The sequence below is a fragment of the Micropterus dolomieu genome, linkage group LG20, assembly GCF_021292245.1.
Source record: "Micropterus dolomieu isolate WLL.071019.BEF.003 ecotype Adirondacks linkage group LG20, ASM2129224v1, whole genome shotgun sequence".
NCBI lineage: Eukaryota > Metazoa > Chordata > Actinopteri > Centrarchiformes > Centrarchidae > Micropterus > Micropterus dolomieu.
This window is the reverse complement of record NC_060169.1, coordinates 4,480,242-4,495,632: the sequence shown is the minus strand read 5'-3', so window position 1 is coordinate 4,495,632 and position 15,391 is coordinate 4,480,242. Positions and strand designations below refer to the sequence as shown.

General features: G+C 41.2%; 1 protein-coding gene across 11 annotated transcripts in view; it reads right to left on the bottom strand.

Annotated features, from left to right (window-relative positions):
• samd4a (sterile alpha motif domain containing 4A) overlaps positions 1 to 15,391 on the bottom strand; it is a 66,339-nt gene that overhangs the window by 12,255 nt on the left and 38,693 nt on the right. For all 11 annotated transcript variants that reach the window (XR_006822105.1, XR_006822097.1, XR_006822100.1 and 8 more), the window contains 8 exons: positions 14,097 to 14,206; positions 13,147 to 13,233; positions 11,990 to 12,230; positions 11,807 to 11,892; positions 10,916 to 11,034; positions 10,117 to 10,318; positions 8,006 to 8,132; positions 3,123 to 3,206 (listed from right to left, as the gene is read on the bottom strand). Coding sequence is in view for 2 of the 11 variants with exons in the window: in XM_046031923.1 (XP_045887879.1) it covers positions 3,123 to 3,206; positions 8,006 to 8,132; positions 10,117 to 10,318; positions 10,916 to 11,034; positions 11,807 to 11,892; positions 11,990 to 12,230; positions 13,147 to 13,233; positions 14,097 to 14,206 (1,056 nt within the window). In the remaining 9 variants the exon portion in view is untranslated. The remainder of the gene's footprint in view (positions 1 to 3,122; positions 3,207 to 8,005; positions 8,133 to 10,116; positions 10,319 to 10,915; positions 11,035 to 11,806; positions 11,893 to 11,989; positions 12,231 to 13,146; positions 13,234 to 14,096; positions 14,207 to 15,391) is intronic.

Sequence of the window (15,391 nt, the reverse complement as noted above, 5' to 3'; positions counted from 1 at the left end):
GTCACGCTGCTGCCGTTTTTCCCCATGTTGTCAAAACGTGGCGCTCCCATTGCAATTAACTGAAAAAAGACGCTGGCCTCAGGATAAAACGATTCGGTGGACACAGGCCCTTACGGGCAGTGTTATCATAGTGTGGATGTAGAATGAGTCCTGATGAAGATAAAACAGTGAACAGGGAGAAGGCCTTTGCTGGGACAGGTTCCAGCTTTCTTATGTCCCTGAATAAGTATAAGCTTCTACAGAGAAGGATTTCTGATCCAGTCAGAGACCAACTTATAGGACCAATTTGCTTGTTCCATGTGAGCCAAATTGATGCTTCTGATTAGCCTGAGCTGTAAAGGCAGCATTTAGCTTGTGCTCTCCGTCGTTGGAATAGATTCCCTGATAATCTCCCAAACTTGCAGTAAGGTTAAAACATGTAATTCTGCTGTCTACTATTCTTGCATCCCTTCATGATGCTAGTCTACATTCTTCCCAGTCATGTAGTATCAGTATTAGCACTGCATGAATACAATTTCATCTGATTTGAAGTGTAGTGCCATGAACTGTTTTTAAAAAAGGCCTGAAGCTTTTCTGGCTTGGTTAACAGTGTGGGGCCTTGGCATGGTGAGAGAACAACACATCTGTCAAAATACTGATAGAGAAAAACAACAGTCTGAGAGCTGTTGCCACTGGTGTGGCTGAAGAGGAAAATGTTATCATGCTATGCAGTGGTGAACATTTGTATTCCACAAAGATAAAGCCTCCATCGTGATAAAAAAAAAAAAAGGCCTGAAAGTGCAGGTTTGTCACTGTGAACTGAATAACGCAGCAATGTACTGAATATACTATATACCACAAGAGTCAAGTGTGAACAGAGCGACTAAAGCTACGCAAGTAAATGTTTAGAGTAGCTAATGTGTTTAAATTTGTTGCTGAACCTGATCTGAGTATTTTTTATTTTACACGTACATTCATTCACCTAAAAGTCTTCTGCCAAAGAAAAAAAGAACCTGTTCTTTTTGTGCAATTTGATGTGTTGATTTCCAGGCACCTTTGTCAAAAGTGATTAATTCACATTTGGCCTCAACTTGAATTTCAATCTAATATACTTACTGTGTAACTCCAAATAAACTCATGGTGGGATTGTTTGATTTTTCATATTGTTGTAGTTAGTCATAAGAATGTACTCATCTGACCTTTTCTCTCCCAATAATACTCCAATACATAAACTCAGGATATTTGCCAATACCAAGTTCTGATCAGATACCAGTGCTTTTTTTCCACAGATCTGAAATCTGTATCTTTGAGGCCTTGAGGGCAGGGATTGGTTGGACTAGAAACACTGTGTTTAATAATGACATTGATGAAGCAAGGTCAATACTGATACCGATCCAGTGGATGGACCCACTGTTAGTTGTACGTCAAATTACAAGTGAGCCAGGGCTTTACAATTAAAGTCACATGGAATCAGAAGTAGTCTGCTTCTTGAGTTTTCATCTGGTTCCAGTCCTTATCTCGATGGACTTGTCTGAACTCCTAAATTTCTCAGTATAATTTGCTGTGGAATCTAGGAATATACATTATGTCAAAACAGAGCATCTGAATATGAGCATCAATCCAAAGGCAGTTTGCTTGGAGTTCATTTTGTCACACCAGACTTTCCTAAAATGACCAACTGCAGACTAAATGTCAACATCCTTTTTCTTATTCTCATGAAAATTGTGTTTTAAATAATTTCCTGTAGCTGGTTCTAAGTTATGCTTCTGAAGCTCAACACAGACAGCTGGATGTTTGGACTGTGAGACAAGAAGGTGGCAAAACTCTGATTAAGAGGGAGTTTCTTCAGTAAAACCCACTCCTTCGTTTTGCTTTCCACCTAACACACAACCCACACACACAACCCACACACCCACACACACACACACAAAGCAGCACTTGTCTACCGTTCTGTGCTGAGCACTGAGGCCCACTGTCTTCGCCTCAGTTGAGTTTTGGGGGAGCTGGCACTGACTTTAACCAAGACTATAATTCACTGTACATGGGAATATTCTGCTTCGGTCACAGACTGACTTGACTCAGGCCACGTCCATTACAGTATAATACTGACACATATAAAAGTGTTTTTAAAAAAAAAAATGTGTTTAAGGTTTTCCATTCACGCCAGCATTTGCAACTCATTTTCATTCACTTTGCCATCCATACCAAATACTAAAACAACATAAAATTTTTGTCAACTGCTCCAACAGTTCAAATAATGTTCACTTTACTGTTTGTATCATATAGAAATGTATAATTGTTGTGTTTTAAATATGATGTAATCCTCCAAATAAGTATTATAGCAGCATGAGCATATTCTATATCATCTCTGTAAAGCACTTTGGTAACTTTGTTTTTTAAATTGTGTGTAGATTGGATTAGGTAATTTCTGAAATGTTTTTGGTAAAATCAACTTTTCTCCTCTTTTTCTTCCCATTTTATTTCCCTTTCTGAGGTGAACTCTCCTCGGCTTTTGTTAGAATCGCCGTCTGATTTTAAACTTTTAAAGTTTTTGACCACTTGGCATGACCGGACCAACCAAACAAAACACCTTTGTCACCCCAACATGCCTAGATCTAGTCTACCAGACCGAATCAGAACACAAATTTATGTACCTCATTTCGGTGCCACTTAAATGTGTCAATTGAACTATTGTTCTTCACCATCTCTGTCCCGTGGCTAACACACACATTCTCTCCCCCAGGCTAGCAGAAACAACAACCACCCCCCTTAACTCTCTGCCATGACCGACAGGCTTCTGCACATATCACGCGTTCACTAGCCTCCTGGAAACACTGGAGAAAATAGCCCTTTCCGTCTTAGCTGAATACAACAGTCATAACACATTAAAAGTTTAAAGCTGGTTTGTTAATATGTATGTATATGTAAAAATGTATTAAAAAAAAAACTCTCTTTAATGTCATTTTTTTGTGTGCATTTTTTAAAAGTAGTGTTTCAGGCACAGGTACCGTTTTAAAACTATTGATTTGGCACCGGAATTGTAAAAAACCCAGATGATACCCAACCCTAATGATAATTTTAGATAACTGTATCTTATGTATTATGGTTTAAATAATGACGATCAACCAAAAACTGTGCGTTACCTCCCAAGGCGTGTTCTGTCATACTCAGGCAAAGAGACTCAAGGCGATTGTTGATGTCTGGCTCCGTCACTGGCAACTGAAGATCTGTACAGCAAGAAAAACAAATTTGAAGGAGCATCATTATCAGTTTTTAAATTAAATTCATATTAAACATGATGGTTACAGCTGGTTCAGCAAGTGAATAAAACCTAATGCTATTTAATCCACTTCATAAAATTACTTATTATTTTCTCCTGTCGATCCTCTCCATGGCAGAAATTATGTACAATATCAGTGATCCTCAATCAGTGTTGAGAAGCTGAATTATATTTTAATGACTTCACACACTCTTAATTAGAGGCCTTTGATCATTTTGAAACAGAATCATGATAATGCTTAAACCTTTACCCCCCCACCTTTTTAAATAAATTGGAGTCAGATAAGTTGGCAAAGGACAAAAAATGAATTCAGATCAGCCTCCACTGGAACAATGTCGTCCATTCAACCAGAGTGGAGCCTCAATAATCAGATTATACCACACCGTTAACTCCAGCACTGAGACACATGCTACATCAATACAATTACTGCTCTGCTCCAACAGGGGCATGGTGTCTTTTGTCACTTTGATTGTAAGGTCTGAGAGGAGGCGTTGCGACTGGATTTACATTCACCAATTCAAAATAAGATGTAATGCAATCAATGTTCAATATGAAATATGACAACTACTCTAATTCTCAGATCTGTCTTTTGAATATTTAAATATTCTATGATTAATAAAAAGACACCAGATCAGAAGCCAAGATAATCTTGTGAAGATACAGAATAGTGCTATGCCAGTCTAACCTTATCCCGTACACAGGAGAACCAATATAATGAATTACTCTTCCCTAACCAAAACTAAACACATGGTAGCCCTCTTATGCATATATTAATAAGATTATAGTAAACTCTTTAAAGGTTCAGTGTGTAAGTTTAAGTGGCATCTAGGGGTTGAGGGTTGCAATTGCAAACAGTGGCTCATGGTGCATTTACGTGCTCCTTGGATGGTCCCATGTCCGAAGTTATGAAGTCATTCTTCAGACTTTGGTGTGTTCATGTGCTCTTAAGTCTGAATGTGGAATCAACAAGGACTCTGCTACAAAGATGTGTTGGATTAGCATTATCTGAGCATATAAACAACACTCAGACATCTAGTTCACTCTACATGGACAGCAAACTAACCGTTATAAAATATGTATATGCAAATGTAATTTTGCACAAATCAAAGTTCTATATATTTCTTTCTAGACATTATTTCTCTTTTTGCCCACCTGGGGCTGGGCGATATGGGGCAATCATGTTATCATGATAAAAACATTTCATATCATTCGATAATAATTATCACGATATATGTCAAATCATTACTTCTTTCAAGTTTTTGCTCCTGAGTGAAAACCAGATGCTAATTATGTTGTTAAACTTTTCTGTATGGTCAGAATATGACACTTGATGCCAAACAGTGGATCATTTCGTAAGTTTAAATTTAAAACTATTATTTTTTTCAACAAATATGATTGGTTAATCTTTTTTCAGGCCTCTTTTTTCAACAAAATAAAAATTTTAAAAAGAAAAATTAGGTGCTACTTTGATTGTGATTCAAATGAAATATTATATTGTTGTTGAGGAAAATTATATAGCGATTATTATTATTATTGTTTTATTGCCCAGCCCTAAGCTCACCCCTCTCTTTCCAAGCACGCAGGACAAGCTATGGTCAACTACTACTACTACCGCCATTTTGGCTACTGTAGAAACATGGCGGCACAACATGGCAACATCCACGTAAGAGGACTAAGAGGCAATGTAGATAGAAATGGCTATGGTAATAAGAATATAACAGTTTATTATGTAAGGTCTTTATACACCACTGAAAACATAATTAAGTCTATTACATAGCATTTCTGTCAATAGATCCTGCTAATTATTACTAGAGCCCGACCGATATGGGTTTTTGGGGGGGGCGATGCAGATATTAAAGTGAAAAAGAGCCAATTTATGAGCCGGTGTTTTGATTTTAAGAATGATTTGGATAGTAGACCCCTTTACTGTATAAACTACACTCAGAACAGGCCGATATTGAAAGCTGGTATGTATGTGGGCTATAAAACCTTTTCCTAAATGTATTATGTTAAATCTACAGTTACGTTTGTCCAGCAGCGTAGCTTTTAACACCCAACTACCGTAACATTAAACTGCTGTGAATTGGTAGGAAGCCGTGAGATGGCAGTGAAAAACGGGAGGATTAGCAAGTCATGACTGTTTTCAGGAGAGAAGAACAGACTGGGTCTGTTTTTATTATAATTATTAAAGTCATGTAATTAACTTGACAAAAGACCAAGGCCCAATCCCAATGTCCCCCCTAAACCCTGAGCCCTGAACCCTCACAGACTTTACTGACGTCACTTGGAAAGTGATTGAGTGCAAGAGGCTGCGAGGGCTCAAAATGCTGTAGACGGGAACGGGACAGCACTTTATCACGTTACCATGACGACGCTGAAATACGTTGCACACTTTTTATTTTTGCCTTATTTTTAATTCCTGCAGGCTCTCGCCCCATAGAGTGGAGGAGAGTTAGCCTAAATGTCAATATATATTTGTAATTAATCAATACACTATTGCTGGTCAAATAGCATCATTAAGCAAAAACTAAAATAAATAGTTGAATAAAGTAAGTGTGTAATAAGGTGATTGCATTCCTCTGACTTCATGTGTTCTACGCACCATCTTAAGTTAAGAACACTTTCAACAATATTAACATCAGCGTAGGTGTCGATTCTTGTTTGTTTACTGTTTTCTTCTTCTCTTATAACGCGGATTTGCCGTGACACTTCTCTCGCTTACGGGCTTCCCCTGGTAATCCCCGTGTTTCATGTCATACCGCTATGAACTGTGGGCAATTCCCTCAGTCAAAGTCTGCAGAAATGCGGACTTAGGATCTGACTCTAGCTTTCTTTTTTTAATAGTCATATATCTGCTGTTAGAAACGTCCGATGCCGATTAAATGCAAATAGCTCATATCGCCCGATCGGTTGGGCTTTAATTATTACACACTGAACTTCTAACTCTGAGGTGCTAGTTGCTGTTTGCTGTCTTGACCTCAGCTGTGAGCAGGGTGGAGACTGTTTTGAAGAGGGTTGGTTTGAGGTTGGATGGGGGGAGTATGTGTGTGTTTGCAGGAGTGTATTTGAGCCACAGTACAGCCTAGCAACCCCTTCTCGCCATTTAGTCCTTCGCTGAGTCTTTAACACAGGCCGGGCAGTGAAAATCCCTTGTGGCCAGGGAGAAAAGCTGAGTTAGGTCCAGTAGTCCACACTGGGCTATTTATAGGCTCTAAATCCCCCCAACACGCCCCCGCTCCACACACCCCTCCACCCACTGTACACACAGACTTACAAACACACACACACACTGAAGATACTGCACACATAGACACACTCTTCTTCCTATGCTGTGTCTCACTTAATACGTCTCTTTATCCATTTGTTGGCAGAGAGAAAGACAGATCGCACATACATACACACAGACAGAGGAGGCTAGGGGGTTGGGGGTGGTCTAGCCTTTCAAATCAGTTACTCTGGCCGAGACCCAGCTATAGCCACCCTTGAGGGTCACTGCTATGTGTGCATGACTCTGCACAGTTGTCAAAGAAGGAGAGATAGAGGGATGGGGAGGCGAGATGGAGGGGGAGAGATGGTTAAGTTAAGAAGGAGAGTGAGTCAGGGAGAGAAGGAAAGGGAGGGAAAGTGGGCCAGGGAGCCCTGTCCTTGCTGCACAAAGAGCCTCATTGTGAGACTGACTCTTTCCTCCCTCCCTGCCTCTATCTCTTCCTCTCTCACATACAGTCTCCACACTCCCTCCAGCTCCTCCCCTCCAGCCTTTCTAAATCTGTTTTTCCTCTTCATTCTAAAAAGAGGACATTTCTGGTGTGTGTGTGACGCAGAGTGGAGGAAGCCCCAGCTTGTCCTATTACTGTCCACTGTTCCTTTGGGACAAAGTCCAGTCAGCAGAGGCTACTAAAGGTCACTCTGACTGGCGCCAATGGTAACCATGACCCGAGTCTGTGTGGACACTGTGAGTGGAGTGACGTCACAGTAGCTCAAATCAGAAAATATTCTTTTGATAGAAAATATTTTTTTGTTGAGTTGTCAAGAATCGACAATATTGGTGTGGTTGCAAGATTAATTATGAGCCAATGTCTGGACAGTTATTTCTAGTGGTTTCTTTTGGAAACAATACATATACTAATACACTCAGGTCTGAATTACAAAAAGGAGAGAATTAAACCACAGGACATGAACAATCACTTTTTGTTGTTACAGTAAATGTCTGTACAGACAAAATAAAATTAAATACATGCAAATACAACAAGATGAAGAACTTGTTACAGCAGCATTATCACGATGACAGTAAGACACTATATACTACATATTACTGCCTTTAAAAAAGGAATAAAGTGTGTAAGAAAAAAAAACTCCATCACTGCACAATTTGGCAGTGCGTGCTATGAAGAGGTTATAACTTGCAAATATTTGCCGCAGTAAATAAGACACATGCCTTTGGTGTGGGAGATCTGGCTTCGATTCCCACTGTGACACATCCACCCATTGGTGGATGTGTCACAGTGTCCCTGAGCAAGACAATTTACCCCTAGCTGCTCCAGAGGCGTGTGACCTTTAACATATATAGCAACTGTAAGTCGCTTTGGATAAAAACATCAGCTTAATGAGTAAATGTAATACATAAATTTATAAAGTAAAGGTACTTTATTGTCACATAGTATAGGTATATAAACTTGTAAAGGTGGAAACAACCAGTTTCATGCCAACATCAAGCCCGTCTTGTATGAGTTTCCCAGCGTTTCTTACCGGTTTGTTGGAACATGACCATGGTTTGTGGCGTGGTGTGAACGGGCAGGGAGCGGGTCCTCTGCACTGAGCTGTGTGTCCGGCTGGGCATGCTGTTGCTTCCTCCGGGGTTGGCAAACCACAGACCCTGAGGAGAACATTTTAACATCAAATTAACTTTGTGAACATGCAAACACCTCTGTAGGACTAGTGCCATAGTTAGGGTTAAAAAACAGTGGCAGAAATCGAAACCATCATCTACTCACAAGACACAACATTTCTGCTACAGCTCTCAAAATACAGTAACTAAACTCAATTTAACATGTTAAATGTTCCTTGTGGTAAAAAGAAAGTAAAACGATATAGTTTAGAGTTCAGAGTATATACTGTGTTTAGACATAATCTATTCTTATTCAACTTCTTTATTCTTATTCAGCTAACAACACTAATCCACCAGGATGCCTCAACTGACACCTTAATGACCTGTAGATAACCTGGTTAAGATTAAATACTGACATTTAAAGGGAAAAGTCATGTTATTATAACATAATTTGTTGCATAAATTTCCAGCTCAAACATCCCACTCATCACTGCTTTTCACACATGACCACAACTTTCACTGATCCAAGGGGTTTATGAAATGTGTAAGGTTGAAAGAAGTTAGACCACTGCTTCTTTAACATTTTCAACCCCCACGCTCCTGTCTGGATGTCTGGCCCACACCTAATGACAGTCTCAGACGCTCACCACATGAATTCCTCACTGTAACCTGCCTATTATACCCCCAACAGCATCACCACATGCCCCTCCCCCCCTCCTTCTCGCGGCCCTCCAGTGCCACGGGCCAGGGAAAAACAGGAAATGCCTGTGCACTGTTCTCACTGCCTCTGACTGGTTCTCTCACTCTCATATAAACTTCCCCCTCTCTCTCTCAATGCCCCTCCTCCTCCAACACCACAGCTACCTCTCCCAAACTATGACTCACATATTTCCCTCCTACCCTCCTTCTCTCTCTCTCTACACATCCACACTACAGTCCCACACAAGAAGGTCCAGCATGAGGAGGAGGAATTGAGGTATTTCCTCCCATTGTAAGGGAGAGAGAGAGAGGTTCCCAATGAACTGGGTCAGCCCAGACCACCAAGTGTGCCAGGATGGGCCTGAAACAGCTCCACAGCTCCTCCTGTTTCAGTGTTCGGCACTGACGCAGGGCCTCTGGTATGTGGGGTGACCTGCCTACGAGTTCCATCCACATCACTTCATTCGCCAAACACCACCGCTGCTCCTCTTCCTCACCCCGCATATTTTTGTCATGGAATAAAAAGCCTATTTCAGGAAGAATACGTGCTAAAGAAGGAATCTGCTGCCCAGGTTATTGTAAACATCCTGGAATGTATGATGACACATTTAAAAATGTTCCTCTGTACAGTCACGAACACATCTGCTATTCAGCATTTTAGTAACACCCCACACACGAACAAACGATAATACCCTGAATTTAGCTCTATTTCTTCTGTATTAGGAAACTTTAATTCAAAGGAATTTTTGAAAATAATCTTAACTACTCATCCTTATCTGATGCCAGAATAAGTAATAACACACTAAATATAAAAATGACTGCGCATGTAAAACAAGTTTGTTGAAAATGTCCCCAAGATGACATCTCAGCGCAGAGGTTAACCAAACTATCCATATTTAAACATTTTAGGGCTGACCATTAATTGATTAGTCATTTATTTATCAAACACAAATGCCAAACATTTGCTGGCTGAAATTATTTGTTGGAATTTGATCTGTTGTCTGGCGGAAAATACAATTTTAATATCTCACCTTTAGCTCTGGGAAATTGTCATGGGCTACTGTTTTCTAACAGTTTATAATGTAAACAATGAATCCAGTATATAATCTATGAACGAAGATAATCATTAGTTGTAGCCCTAAAATGCCCTGACATACGCTCTAAATAGTCTCTAGAAATTTAAAGGCTGATCATACCTTCAAACCTAAGCTGACAGCCTTGCTGGTTTATCTCTGATGTCTCTCCTTGTTGTCTACTCTCTAATTGGACTCTCTCTACTCCCTAATGGTTTATGCTCATCTCCCCTTGCTTGTTTAAATGTGGTTTGACTTACCTGTCTCCCCTGTTTGGGACCGGTGGGTGTGCTGCTGGAGCTACGAGGTGTAGGTCCCAGCAGGCCCCCGCTGCCCAGCAGGCCCAGCCTGGCACCCGGTAAGCTCCTGGAGGGCATCTGGAACTGGCGAAGGCTCCTCCTGGCCGACACGCTGCCCCCAACACAGCTAGTGGTGGGGAGAGAGTTGGACTGGCCAAAACGGCTGGAACAGGATGAGAGAAAAAGTAAGATACAGGCAAGCACTGTTTGAGTTCCTGAAGTGTTGGAACTGTGTTAACAAAGGAGCAGCTGGGCATTCCCTAAAGTTTGCAAATAATGAGCTGAACCGTAAAGCTAACAAGGAGCAATATAATTTCAATCAGTTCTCTAATCTGAATGTAAAAAAAGGCATTAAAAGACATTATAATGCAGATGTTTGAACCAAGTTGACATTATAATGATAATTTAAAAATAATTCTACCAGTGGTGATAATTTAATCTCTGCAAAGACACACCACTGCTAATAAATCCTTATCTAACTCACATCTCTGTCAACAATTATGTTTCTTTAACTGTCAAAAAAAAAAAGAAAACAATGAGGAGAATCAGTAAACTTCATGAAAAGTGTCATATTTTCTACATTTAGCATTATCATTTTTTGTGTGTGTATGTAAAATATATCTGTACCAATTCTAATTGTTTACAGAAAGTCTTTTACTACAACCTCAATTTTTCTGGTTATTTTATCAAGCTTAATATTACTTTAATTTAAAAGGTTTTCATAACAGACAATAAACAGATACTGTACGTGTGTGTTTACCTCCTCTGCGGTCGGTACCCTGCTATGTCAAGGAGGGTTTTCCTTGGAATGGACCGGAACAGCCTCTGGACCTGTTGTTTCCATGACAACAGCCTCTTCTTCTGTGTCTCAGTGAAGGACTGACATGGGGGGAAAAGAGAACATATCGGGGATGAAATGAAGCATGACTGCTGACGAGTATGGCTCAGAATATTCAGGTGCATTGTGTCGCATCAAATGACTACTTCACCCAAAACTTTCCTTCACATGGGAGTAAATCTAAAGCATGACACCGCACTTTGCACATTTGTACTAAAATAAATGCAAAATGGTGTGGATGAGAGCATTCTTCTTTAATAATGCTGCAAATGAGTAGTGCATTATTACTTTATGAAGTTTGCCCTGAAAGCTCTTATCCACCCATCCATCAATCATGCGTCAACAGCTTATCCTGTGTACAGGGTCGGAGGGGGATGGAGCCAATCCCAGTTTACATCGGGCGAAAGGCGGGGTACAACCTGGAGAGGTCGCCAGTTCAAAAGCTCTTATATGATTTATATTTTTCATTCAAACTTCTCTGCATTAATTGACCAATGTTCTGGTCATAGTCATTCTTTATATACTGTGTGTAAGTGTATATTAATATACAATTCAGGAAAAAATTAAAAAGGGATGAATTAAGTGCTTTTCAAACTTACAACATTAAAGAACGGTATTTTGATAATATGCTATATATTGGTAGACTTGTTGGTTATTGGAAATTTAAATTCTCAATGACTGATAGTAATGCTAAACATCCTGTTTTGTCTGTTCCTAGTATGTAGTATGTATATGTGGGGGTTTTTTATATTTAATTTTGACATAAAAAAAAGAGTCTGGAATACTTAAGTGTGTTCCAGAGGGAGTGGGTACCTCATGGATAAGGCACTTGTCGATGAGTTGTAGGTAGGAGCTAATGTTGTCCTCATCTGACCTCGACACCAGTAGCTGGGTGCAAACTGAAGAGGCGGCAGAGATGGAAAACAACACATTAAAACAAAAATGTCTCTTGGCCATGAAAACAATCTCAACAAAGCGCTGGTGCATGCACCTCACCTTTGCCCATGACACGCGTAAACTGGCCGGGTAGATCCCCCTCGGCGATGATACTTGTGCCTGACTCAGCCTCCCCACCGCCACTCAGGTGGGAGCCAGGCGCAGCACTCTTGCCCTCAGGGCTCAGCAGGGGGCGCTGCAGGGAGCCATCCTCACCACCATTGAAAGCCTTGATAGGCGTCATGATCATCTGGTGGAGTTCCTGCAGCGGGGCACGCAGATTACTGCCCTCCAACACGTCCTGGTGGTGGTAAGTGATAGAAGGAAAGATATGGAGAGTAAGGTGGGAGCAGATCAGAAAGATTTGAAAGAATGAAAAGGTTTTACTTGACAGAACCTATGACGACATCTTGACATCAATCACAGTGACAGATCTGGTGTAGCATTTACAATTAAGATGTCAAACATAAGAGAGCAGTTAAAGGGTTAATTGTGTGGACCCAAATGTTTAACATAATTACACATAATCATCATCATAAAAATCTGTTACCTTTGACCTACATGCTGAATATTAAGAAGGAGACAGACAAACGGAAGGGGAGGATCCCTAACCACACTGCCACGTGTTAGAGCAGAGAATAAACTAATACCAAAAATACATACATGCAGTTTTCCTTCACTCCTTGTGTCCACGTGCATCATATCAGCCTCCCTCCCACCCTTTACAGAGCAGCGCTGTACATGAGTCTGTATAAACCCAAAATACCAAGCAACAGGTGTCTTGTTTCCCCAGCCCTACCAATGATAGGGCAGCGGGAACACATTTTAAAATGAAGCATTGGTGAAAAGGTTAAGTCTGAATTTAGCTGGCTCAAGATGTCCCTCCTGTGGTGTGCCCTTGAGCGCCATTGTCTTGCTCTGAAGGCTGAATGGAGGGGTGAGGGGTTGGGGAGGCGGATGGGTTTAAATTCGGAGCCCAAAATGCTCCTTCCTAGATTAGGTGTTCCCTTAGCTGCCATCTCAGACACATAACACCGACTGAGAATGGCCACCCTTCTCACTCTCTCATAAACACACAGGAAAAGAGAGGTGGTGTCCTGTGGTGTGCACTAAGGTTACAAGCTAAATCACCAATAACAAAAAGCTAGGACTAAAAGCTTTGTGGGAATGTTTATTTGTGTGAAGATGAAGAGGAGATGGAGATGTGGTATACTGACCTTTTCCAGGCTGCGAAGTAGGTGCTGCCTCTCCTTCAGCTTCAGAATGCTGATAACAATCTTGTGTCTTGCTCCTTTAGTGACCTTCTGTTGGAGGAACAAGTTTTGTGTCAAAGATTGCTTTGCTCATTGGCAAAATACTGGTCTAACAGACTGATAGCTATTCTTTGTGTAACAGCAGGAGACACAGCCAGTGAAGCTAGGAGAGAAACACTTTATCTGCACATCTTTGGTTGGGATGACAGAGACGGTGAAAATTGATTCCAGTAAATGAATTTTAGTTGAGGCTAATACAACTTCTCACATGTCCATTGAAGAACTGAAACAGACAATCCAGATATTTCCAGATCACGCCAATAGCAGTTTATTGAAGCCATTGTCACACAGGACAGGTCTTTGTCCTTTTGTTGAAGTTCAGCATATCTCAGCATAGCTGTGCATTATGTTAGGGTCAGACAGAGAAAAAGTTAGCAGCACCTGGAGGAAGTATACAGCTTCCCGGTGAGCTGTGTTAATTTTAGCTGCATCCTCCATTTCAGAATAGACTCAACATCTTTAAGTACTAGCATAGCAACTTGACTTGACCTGGCCAAAGCCATTTACATATTCAAAGCTAAGATTGATTAAACAAATACGTATCATACTAAAAAAAATATTTTTATTAAATACTAGTACATAATATGTTTCTTATTTAGCTCCTGTCCCTCATGTACTTCAACTGTTGTAATTTGACGCATTAGTGTAGCCTTGCATATAAATGTAAATTTCTGAATTGTTGCATTAGTATAGGGTTTATATGTGTTTGACAATGTTGACCGAATCCGTTTAGTCACTTTTCACAATTTACATCTGTGGATAGAATATGAATTATACTGTTAACTACTTTTTCTATGTAAAGTTGTCATTCTTTTTCCAAATGAAATCTAAACTCTATGCGTGTGTGTACATACCTGTGCCTCCAATTGCTGTTCAGTCAGTGACAACATCTCATCGTAGGTCATTGTGGAGAAGAGAGCGGCATACTTATGGAGACGGAGACTCTTCAGCCACGCAGGAACATCTGTGGGGCACATACCAAGGTTAGATTTCTGTGTAGCTACATTTATCAGTCATAGAATTTAAAAATAATATTAAAAATGTAATTAGTCATCAAAACTTCTTACAATATCACTGCTGCAAATATACACTGCTCAAAAAAATAAAGGGAACACTAAAAACACCACAATGTAACTCCGAGTCAATCAGACTCCTGTGAAATCAAACTGTCCACTTAGGAAGCAACACTGATTGACAATCAATTTCACATGCTGTTGTGCAAATGGAATAGACAACAGGTGGAAATTATAGGCAATTAGCAAGACAGCCCCAATAAAGGAGTGATTCTGCAGGTGGTGACCACAGACCGCTTCTCAGTTCCTATGCTTCCTGGCTGATGTTTTGGTCACTTTTGAATGCTGGCGGTGCTTTCACTCTAGTGGTAGCATGAGACGGAGTCTACAACCCACACAAGAGCATGGAGGCGCTACCAGGAGACGGGCCAGTACATCAGGAGACGTGGAGGAGGCCGTTGGAGGGCTACAACCCAGCAGCAGGACCACTACCTCCGCCTTTGTAGAAGGAGGTGCAGGAGGAGCACTGCCAGAGCCCTGCAAAATGACCTCCAGCAGGCCACAAATGTGCATGTGTCTGCTCAACCGGTCAGAAACAGACTCCATGAGGGTGGTATGAGGGCCCGACGTCCACAGGTGGGGGTTGTGCTTACAGCCCAACACGTGCAGGACGTTTGGCATTTGCCAGAGAACACCAAGATTGGCAAATTCGCCAATGGCGCCCTGTGCTCTTCACAGATGAAAGCAGGTTCACACTGAGCACATGTGACAGAGTCTGGAGACCGGTTTGGCGGTGGGTCAGTAATGGTGTGGGGTGGCATTTCTTTGGGGGGCCGCACAGCCCTCCATGTGCTCGCCAGAGGTAGCCTGACTGCCATTAGGTACCGAGATGAGATCCTCAGACCCCTTGTGAGACCATATGCTGGTGCGGTTGGCCCTGGGTTCCTCCTAATGCGAGACAATGCTAGACCTCATGTGGCTGGAGTGTGTCAGCAGTTCCTGCAAGAGGAAGGCATTGATGCTATGGACCGGCCCGCCCGTTCCCCAGACCTGAATCCAATTGAGCACATCTGGGACATCATGTCTCGCTCCATCCACCAACGCCACGTTGCACCACAGATTGTCCAGGAGTTGGG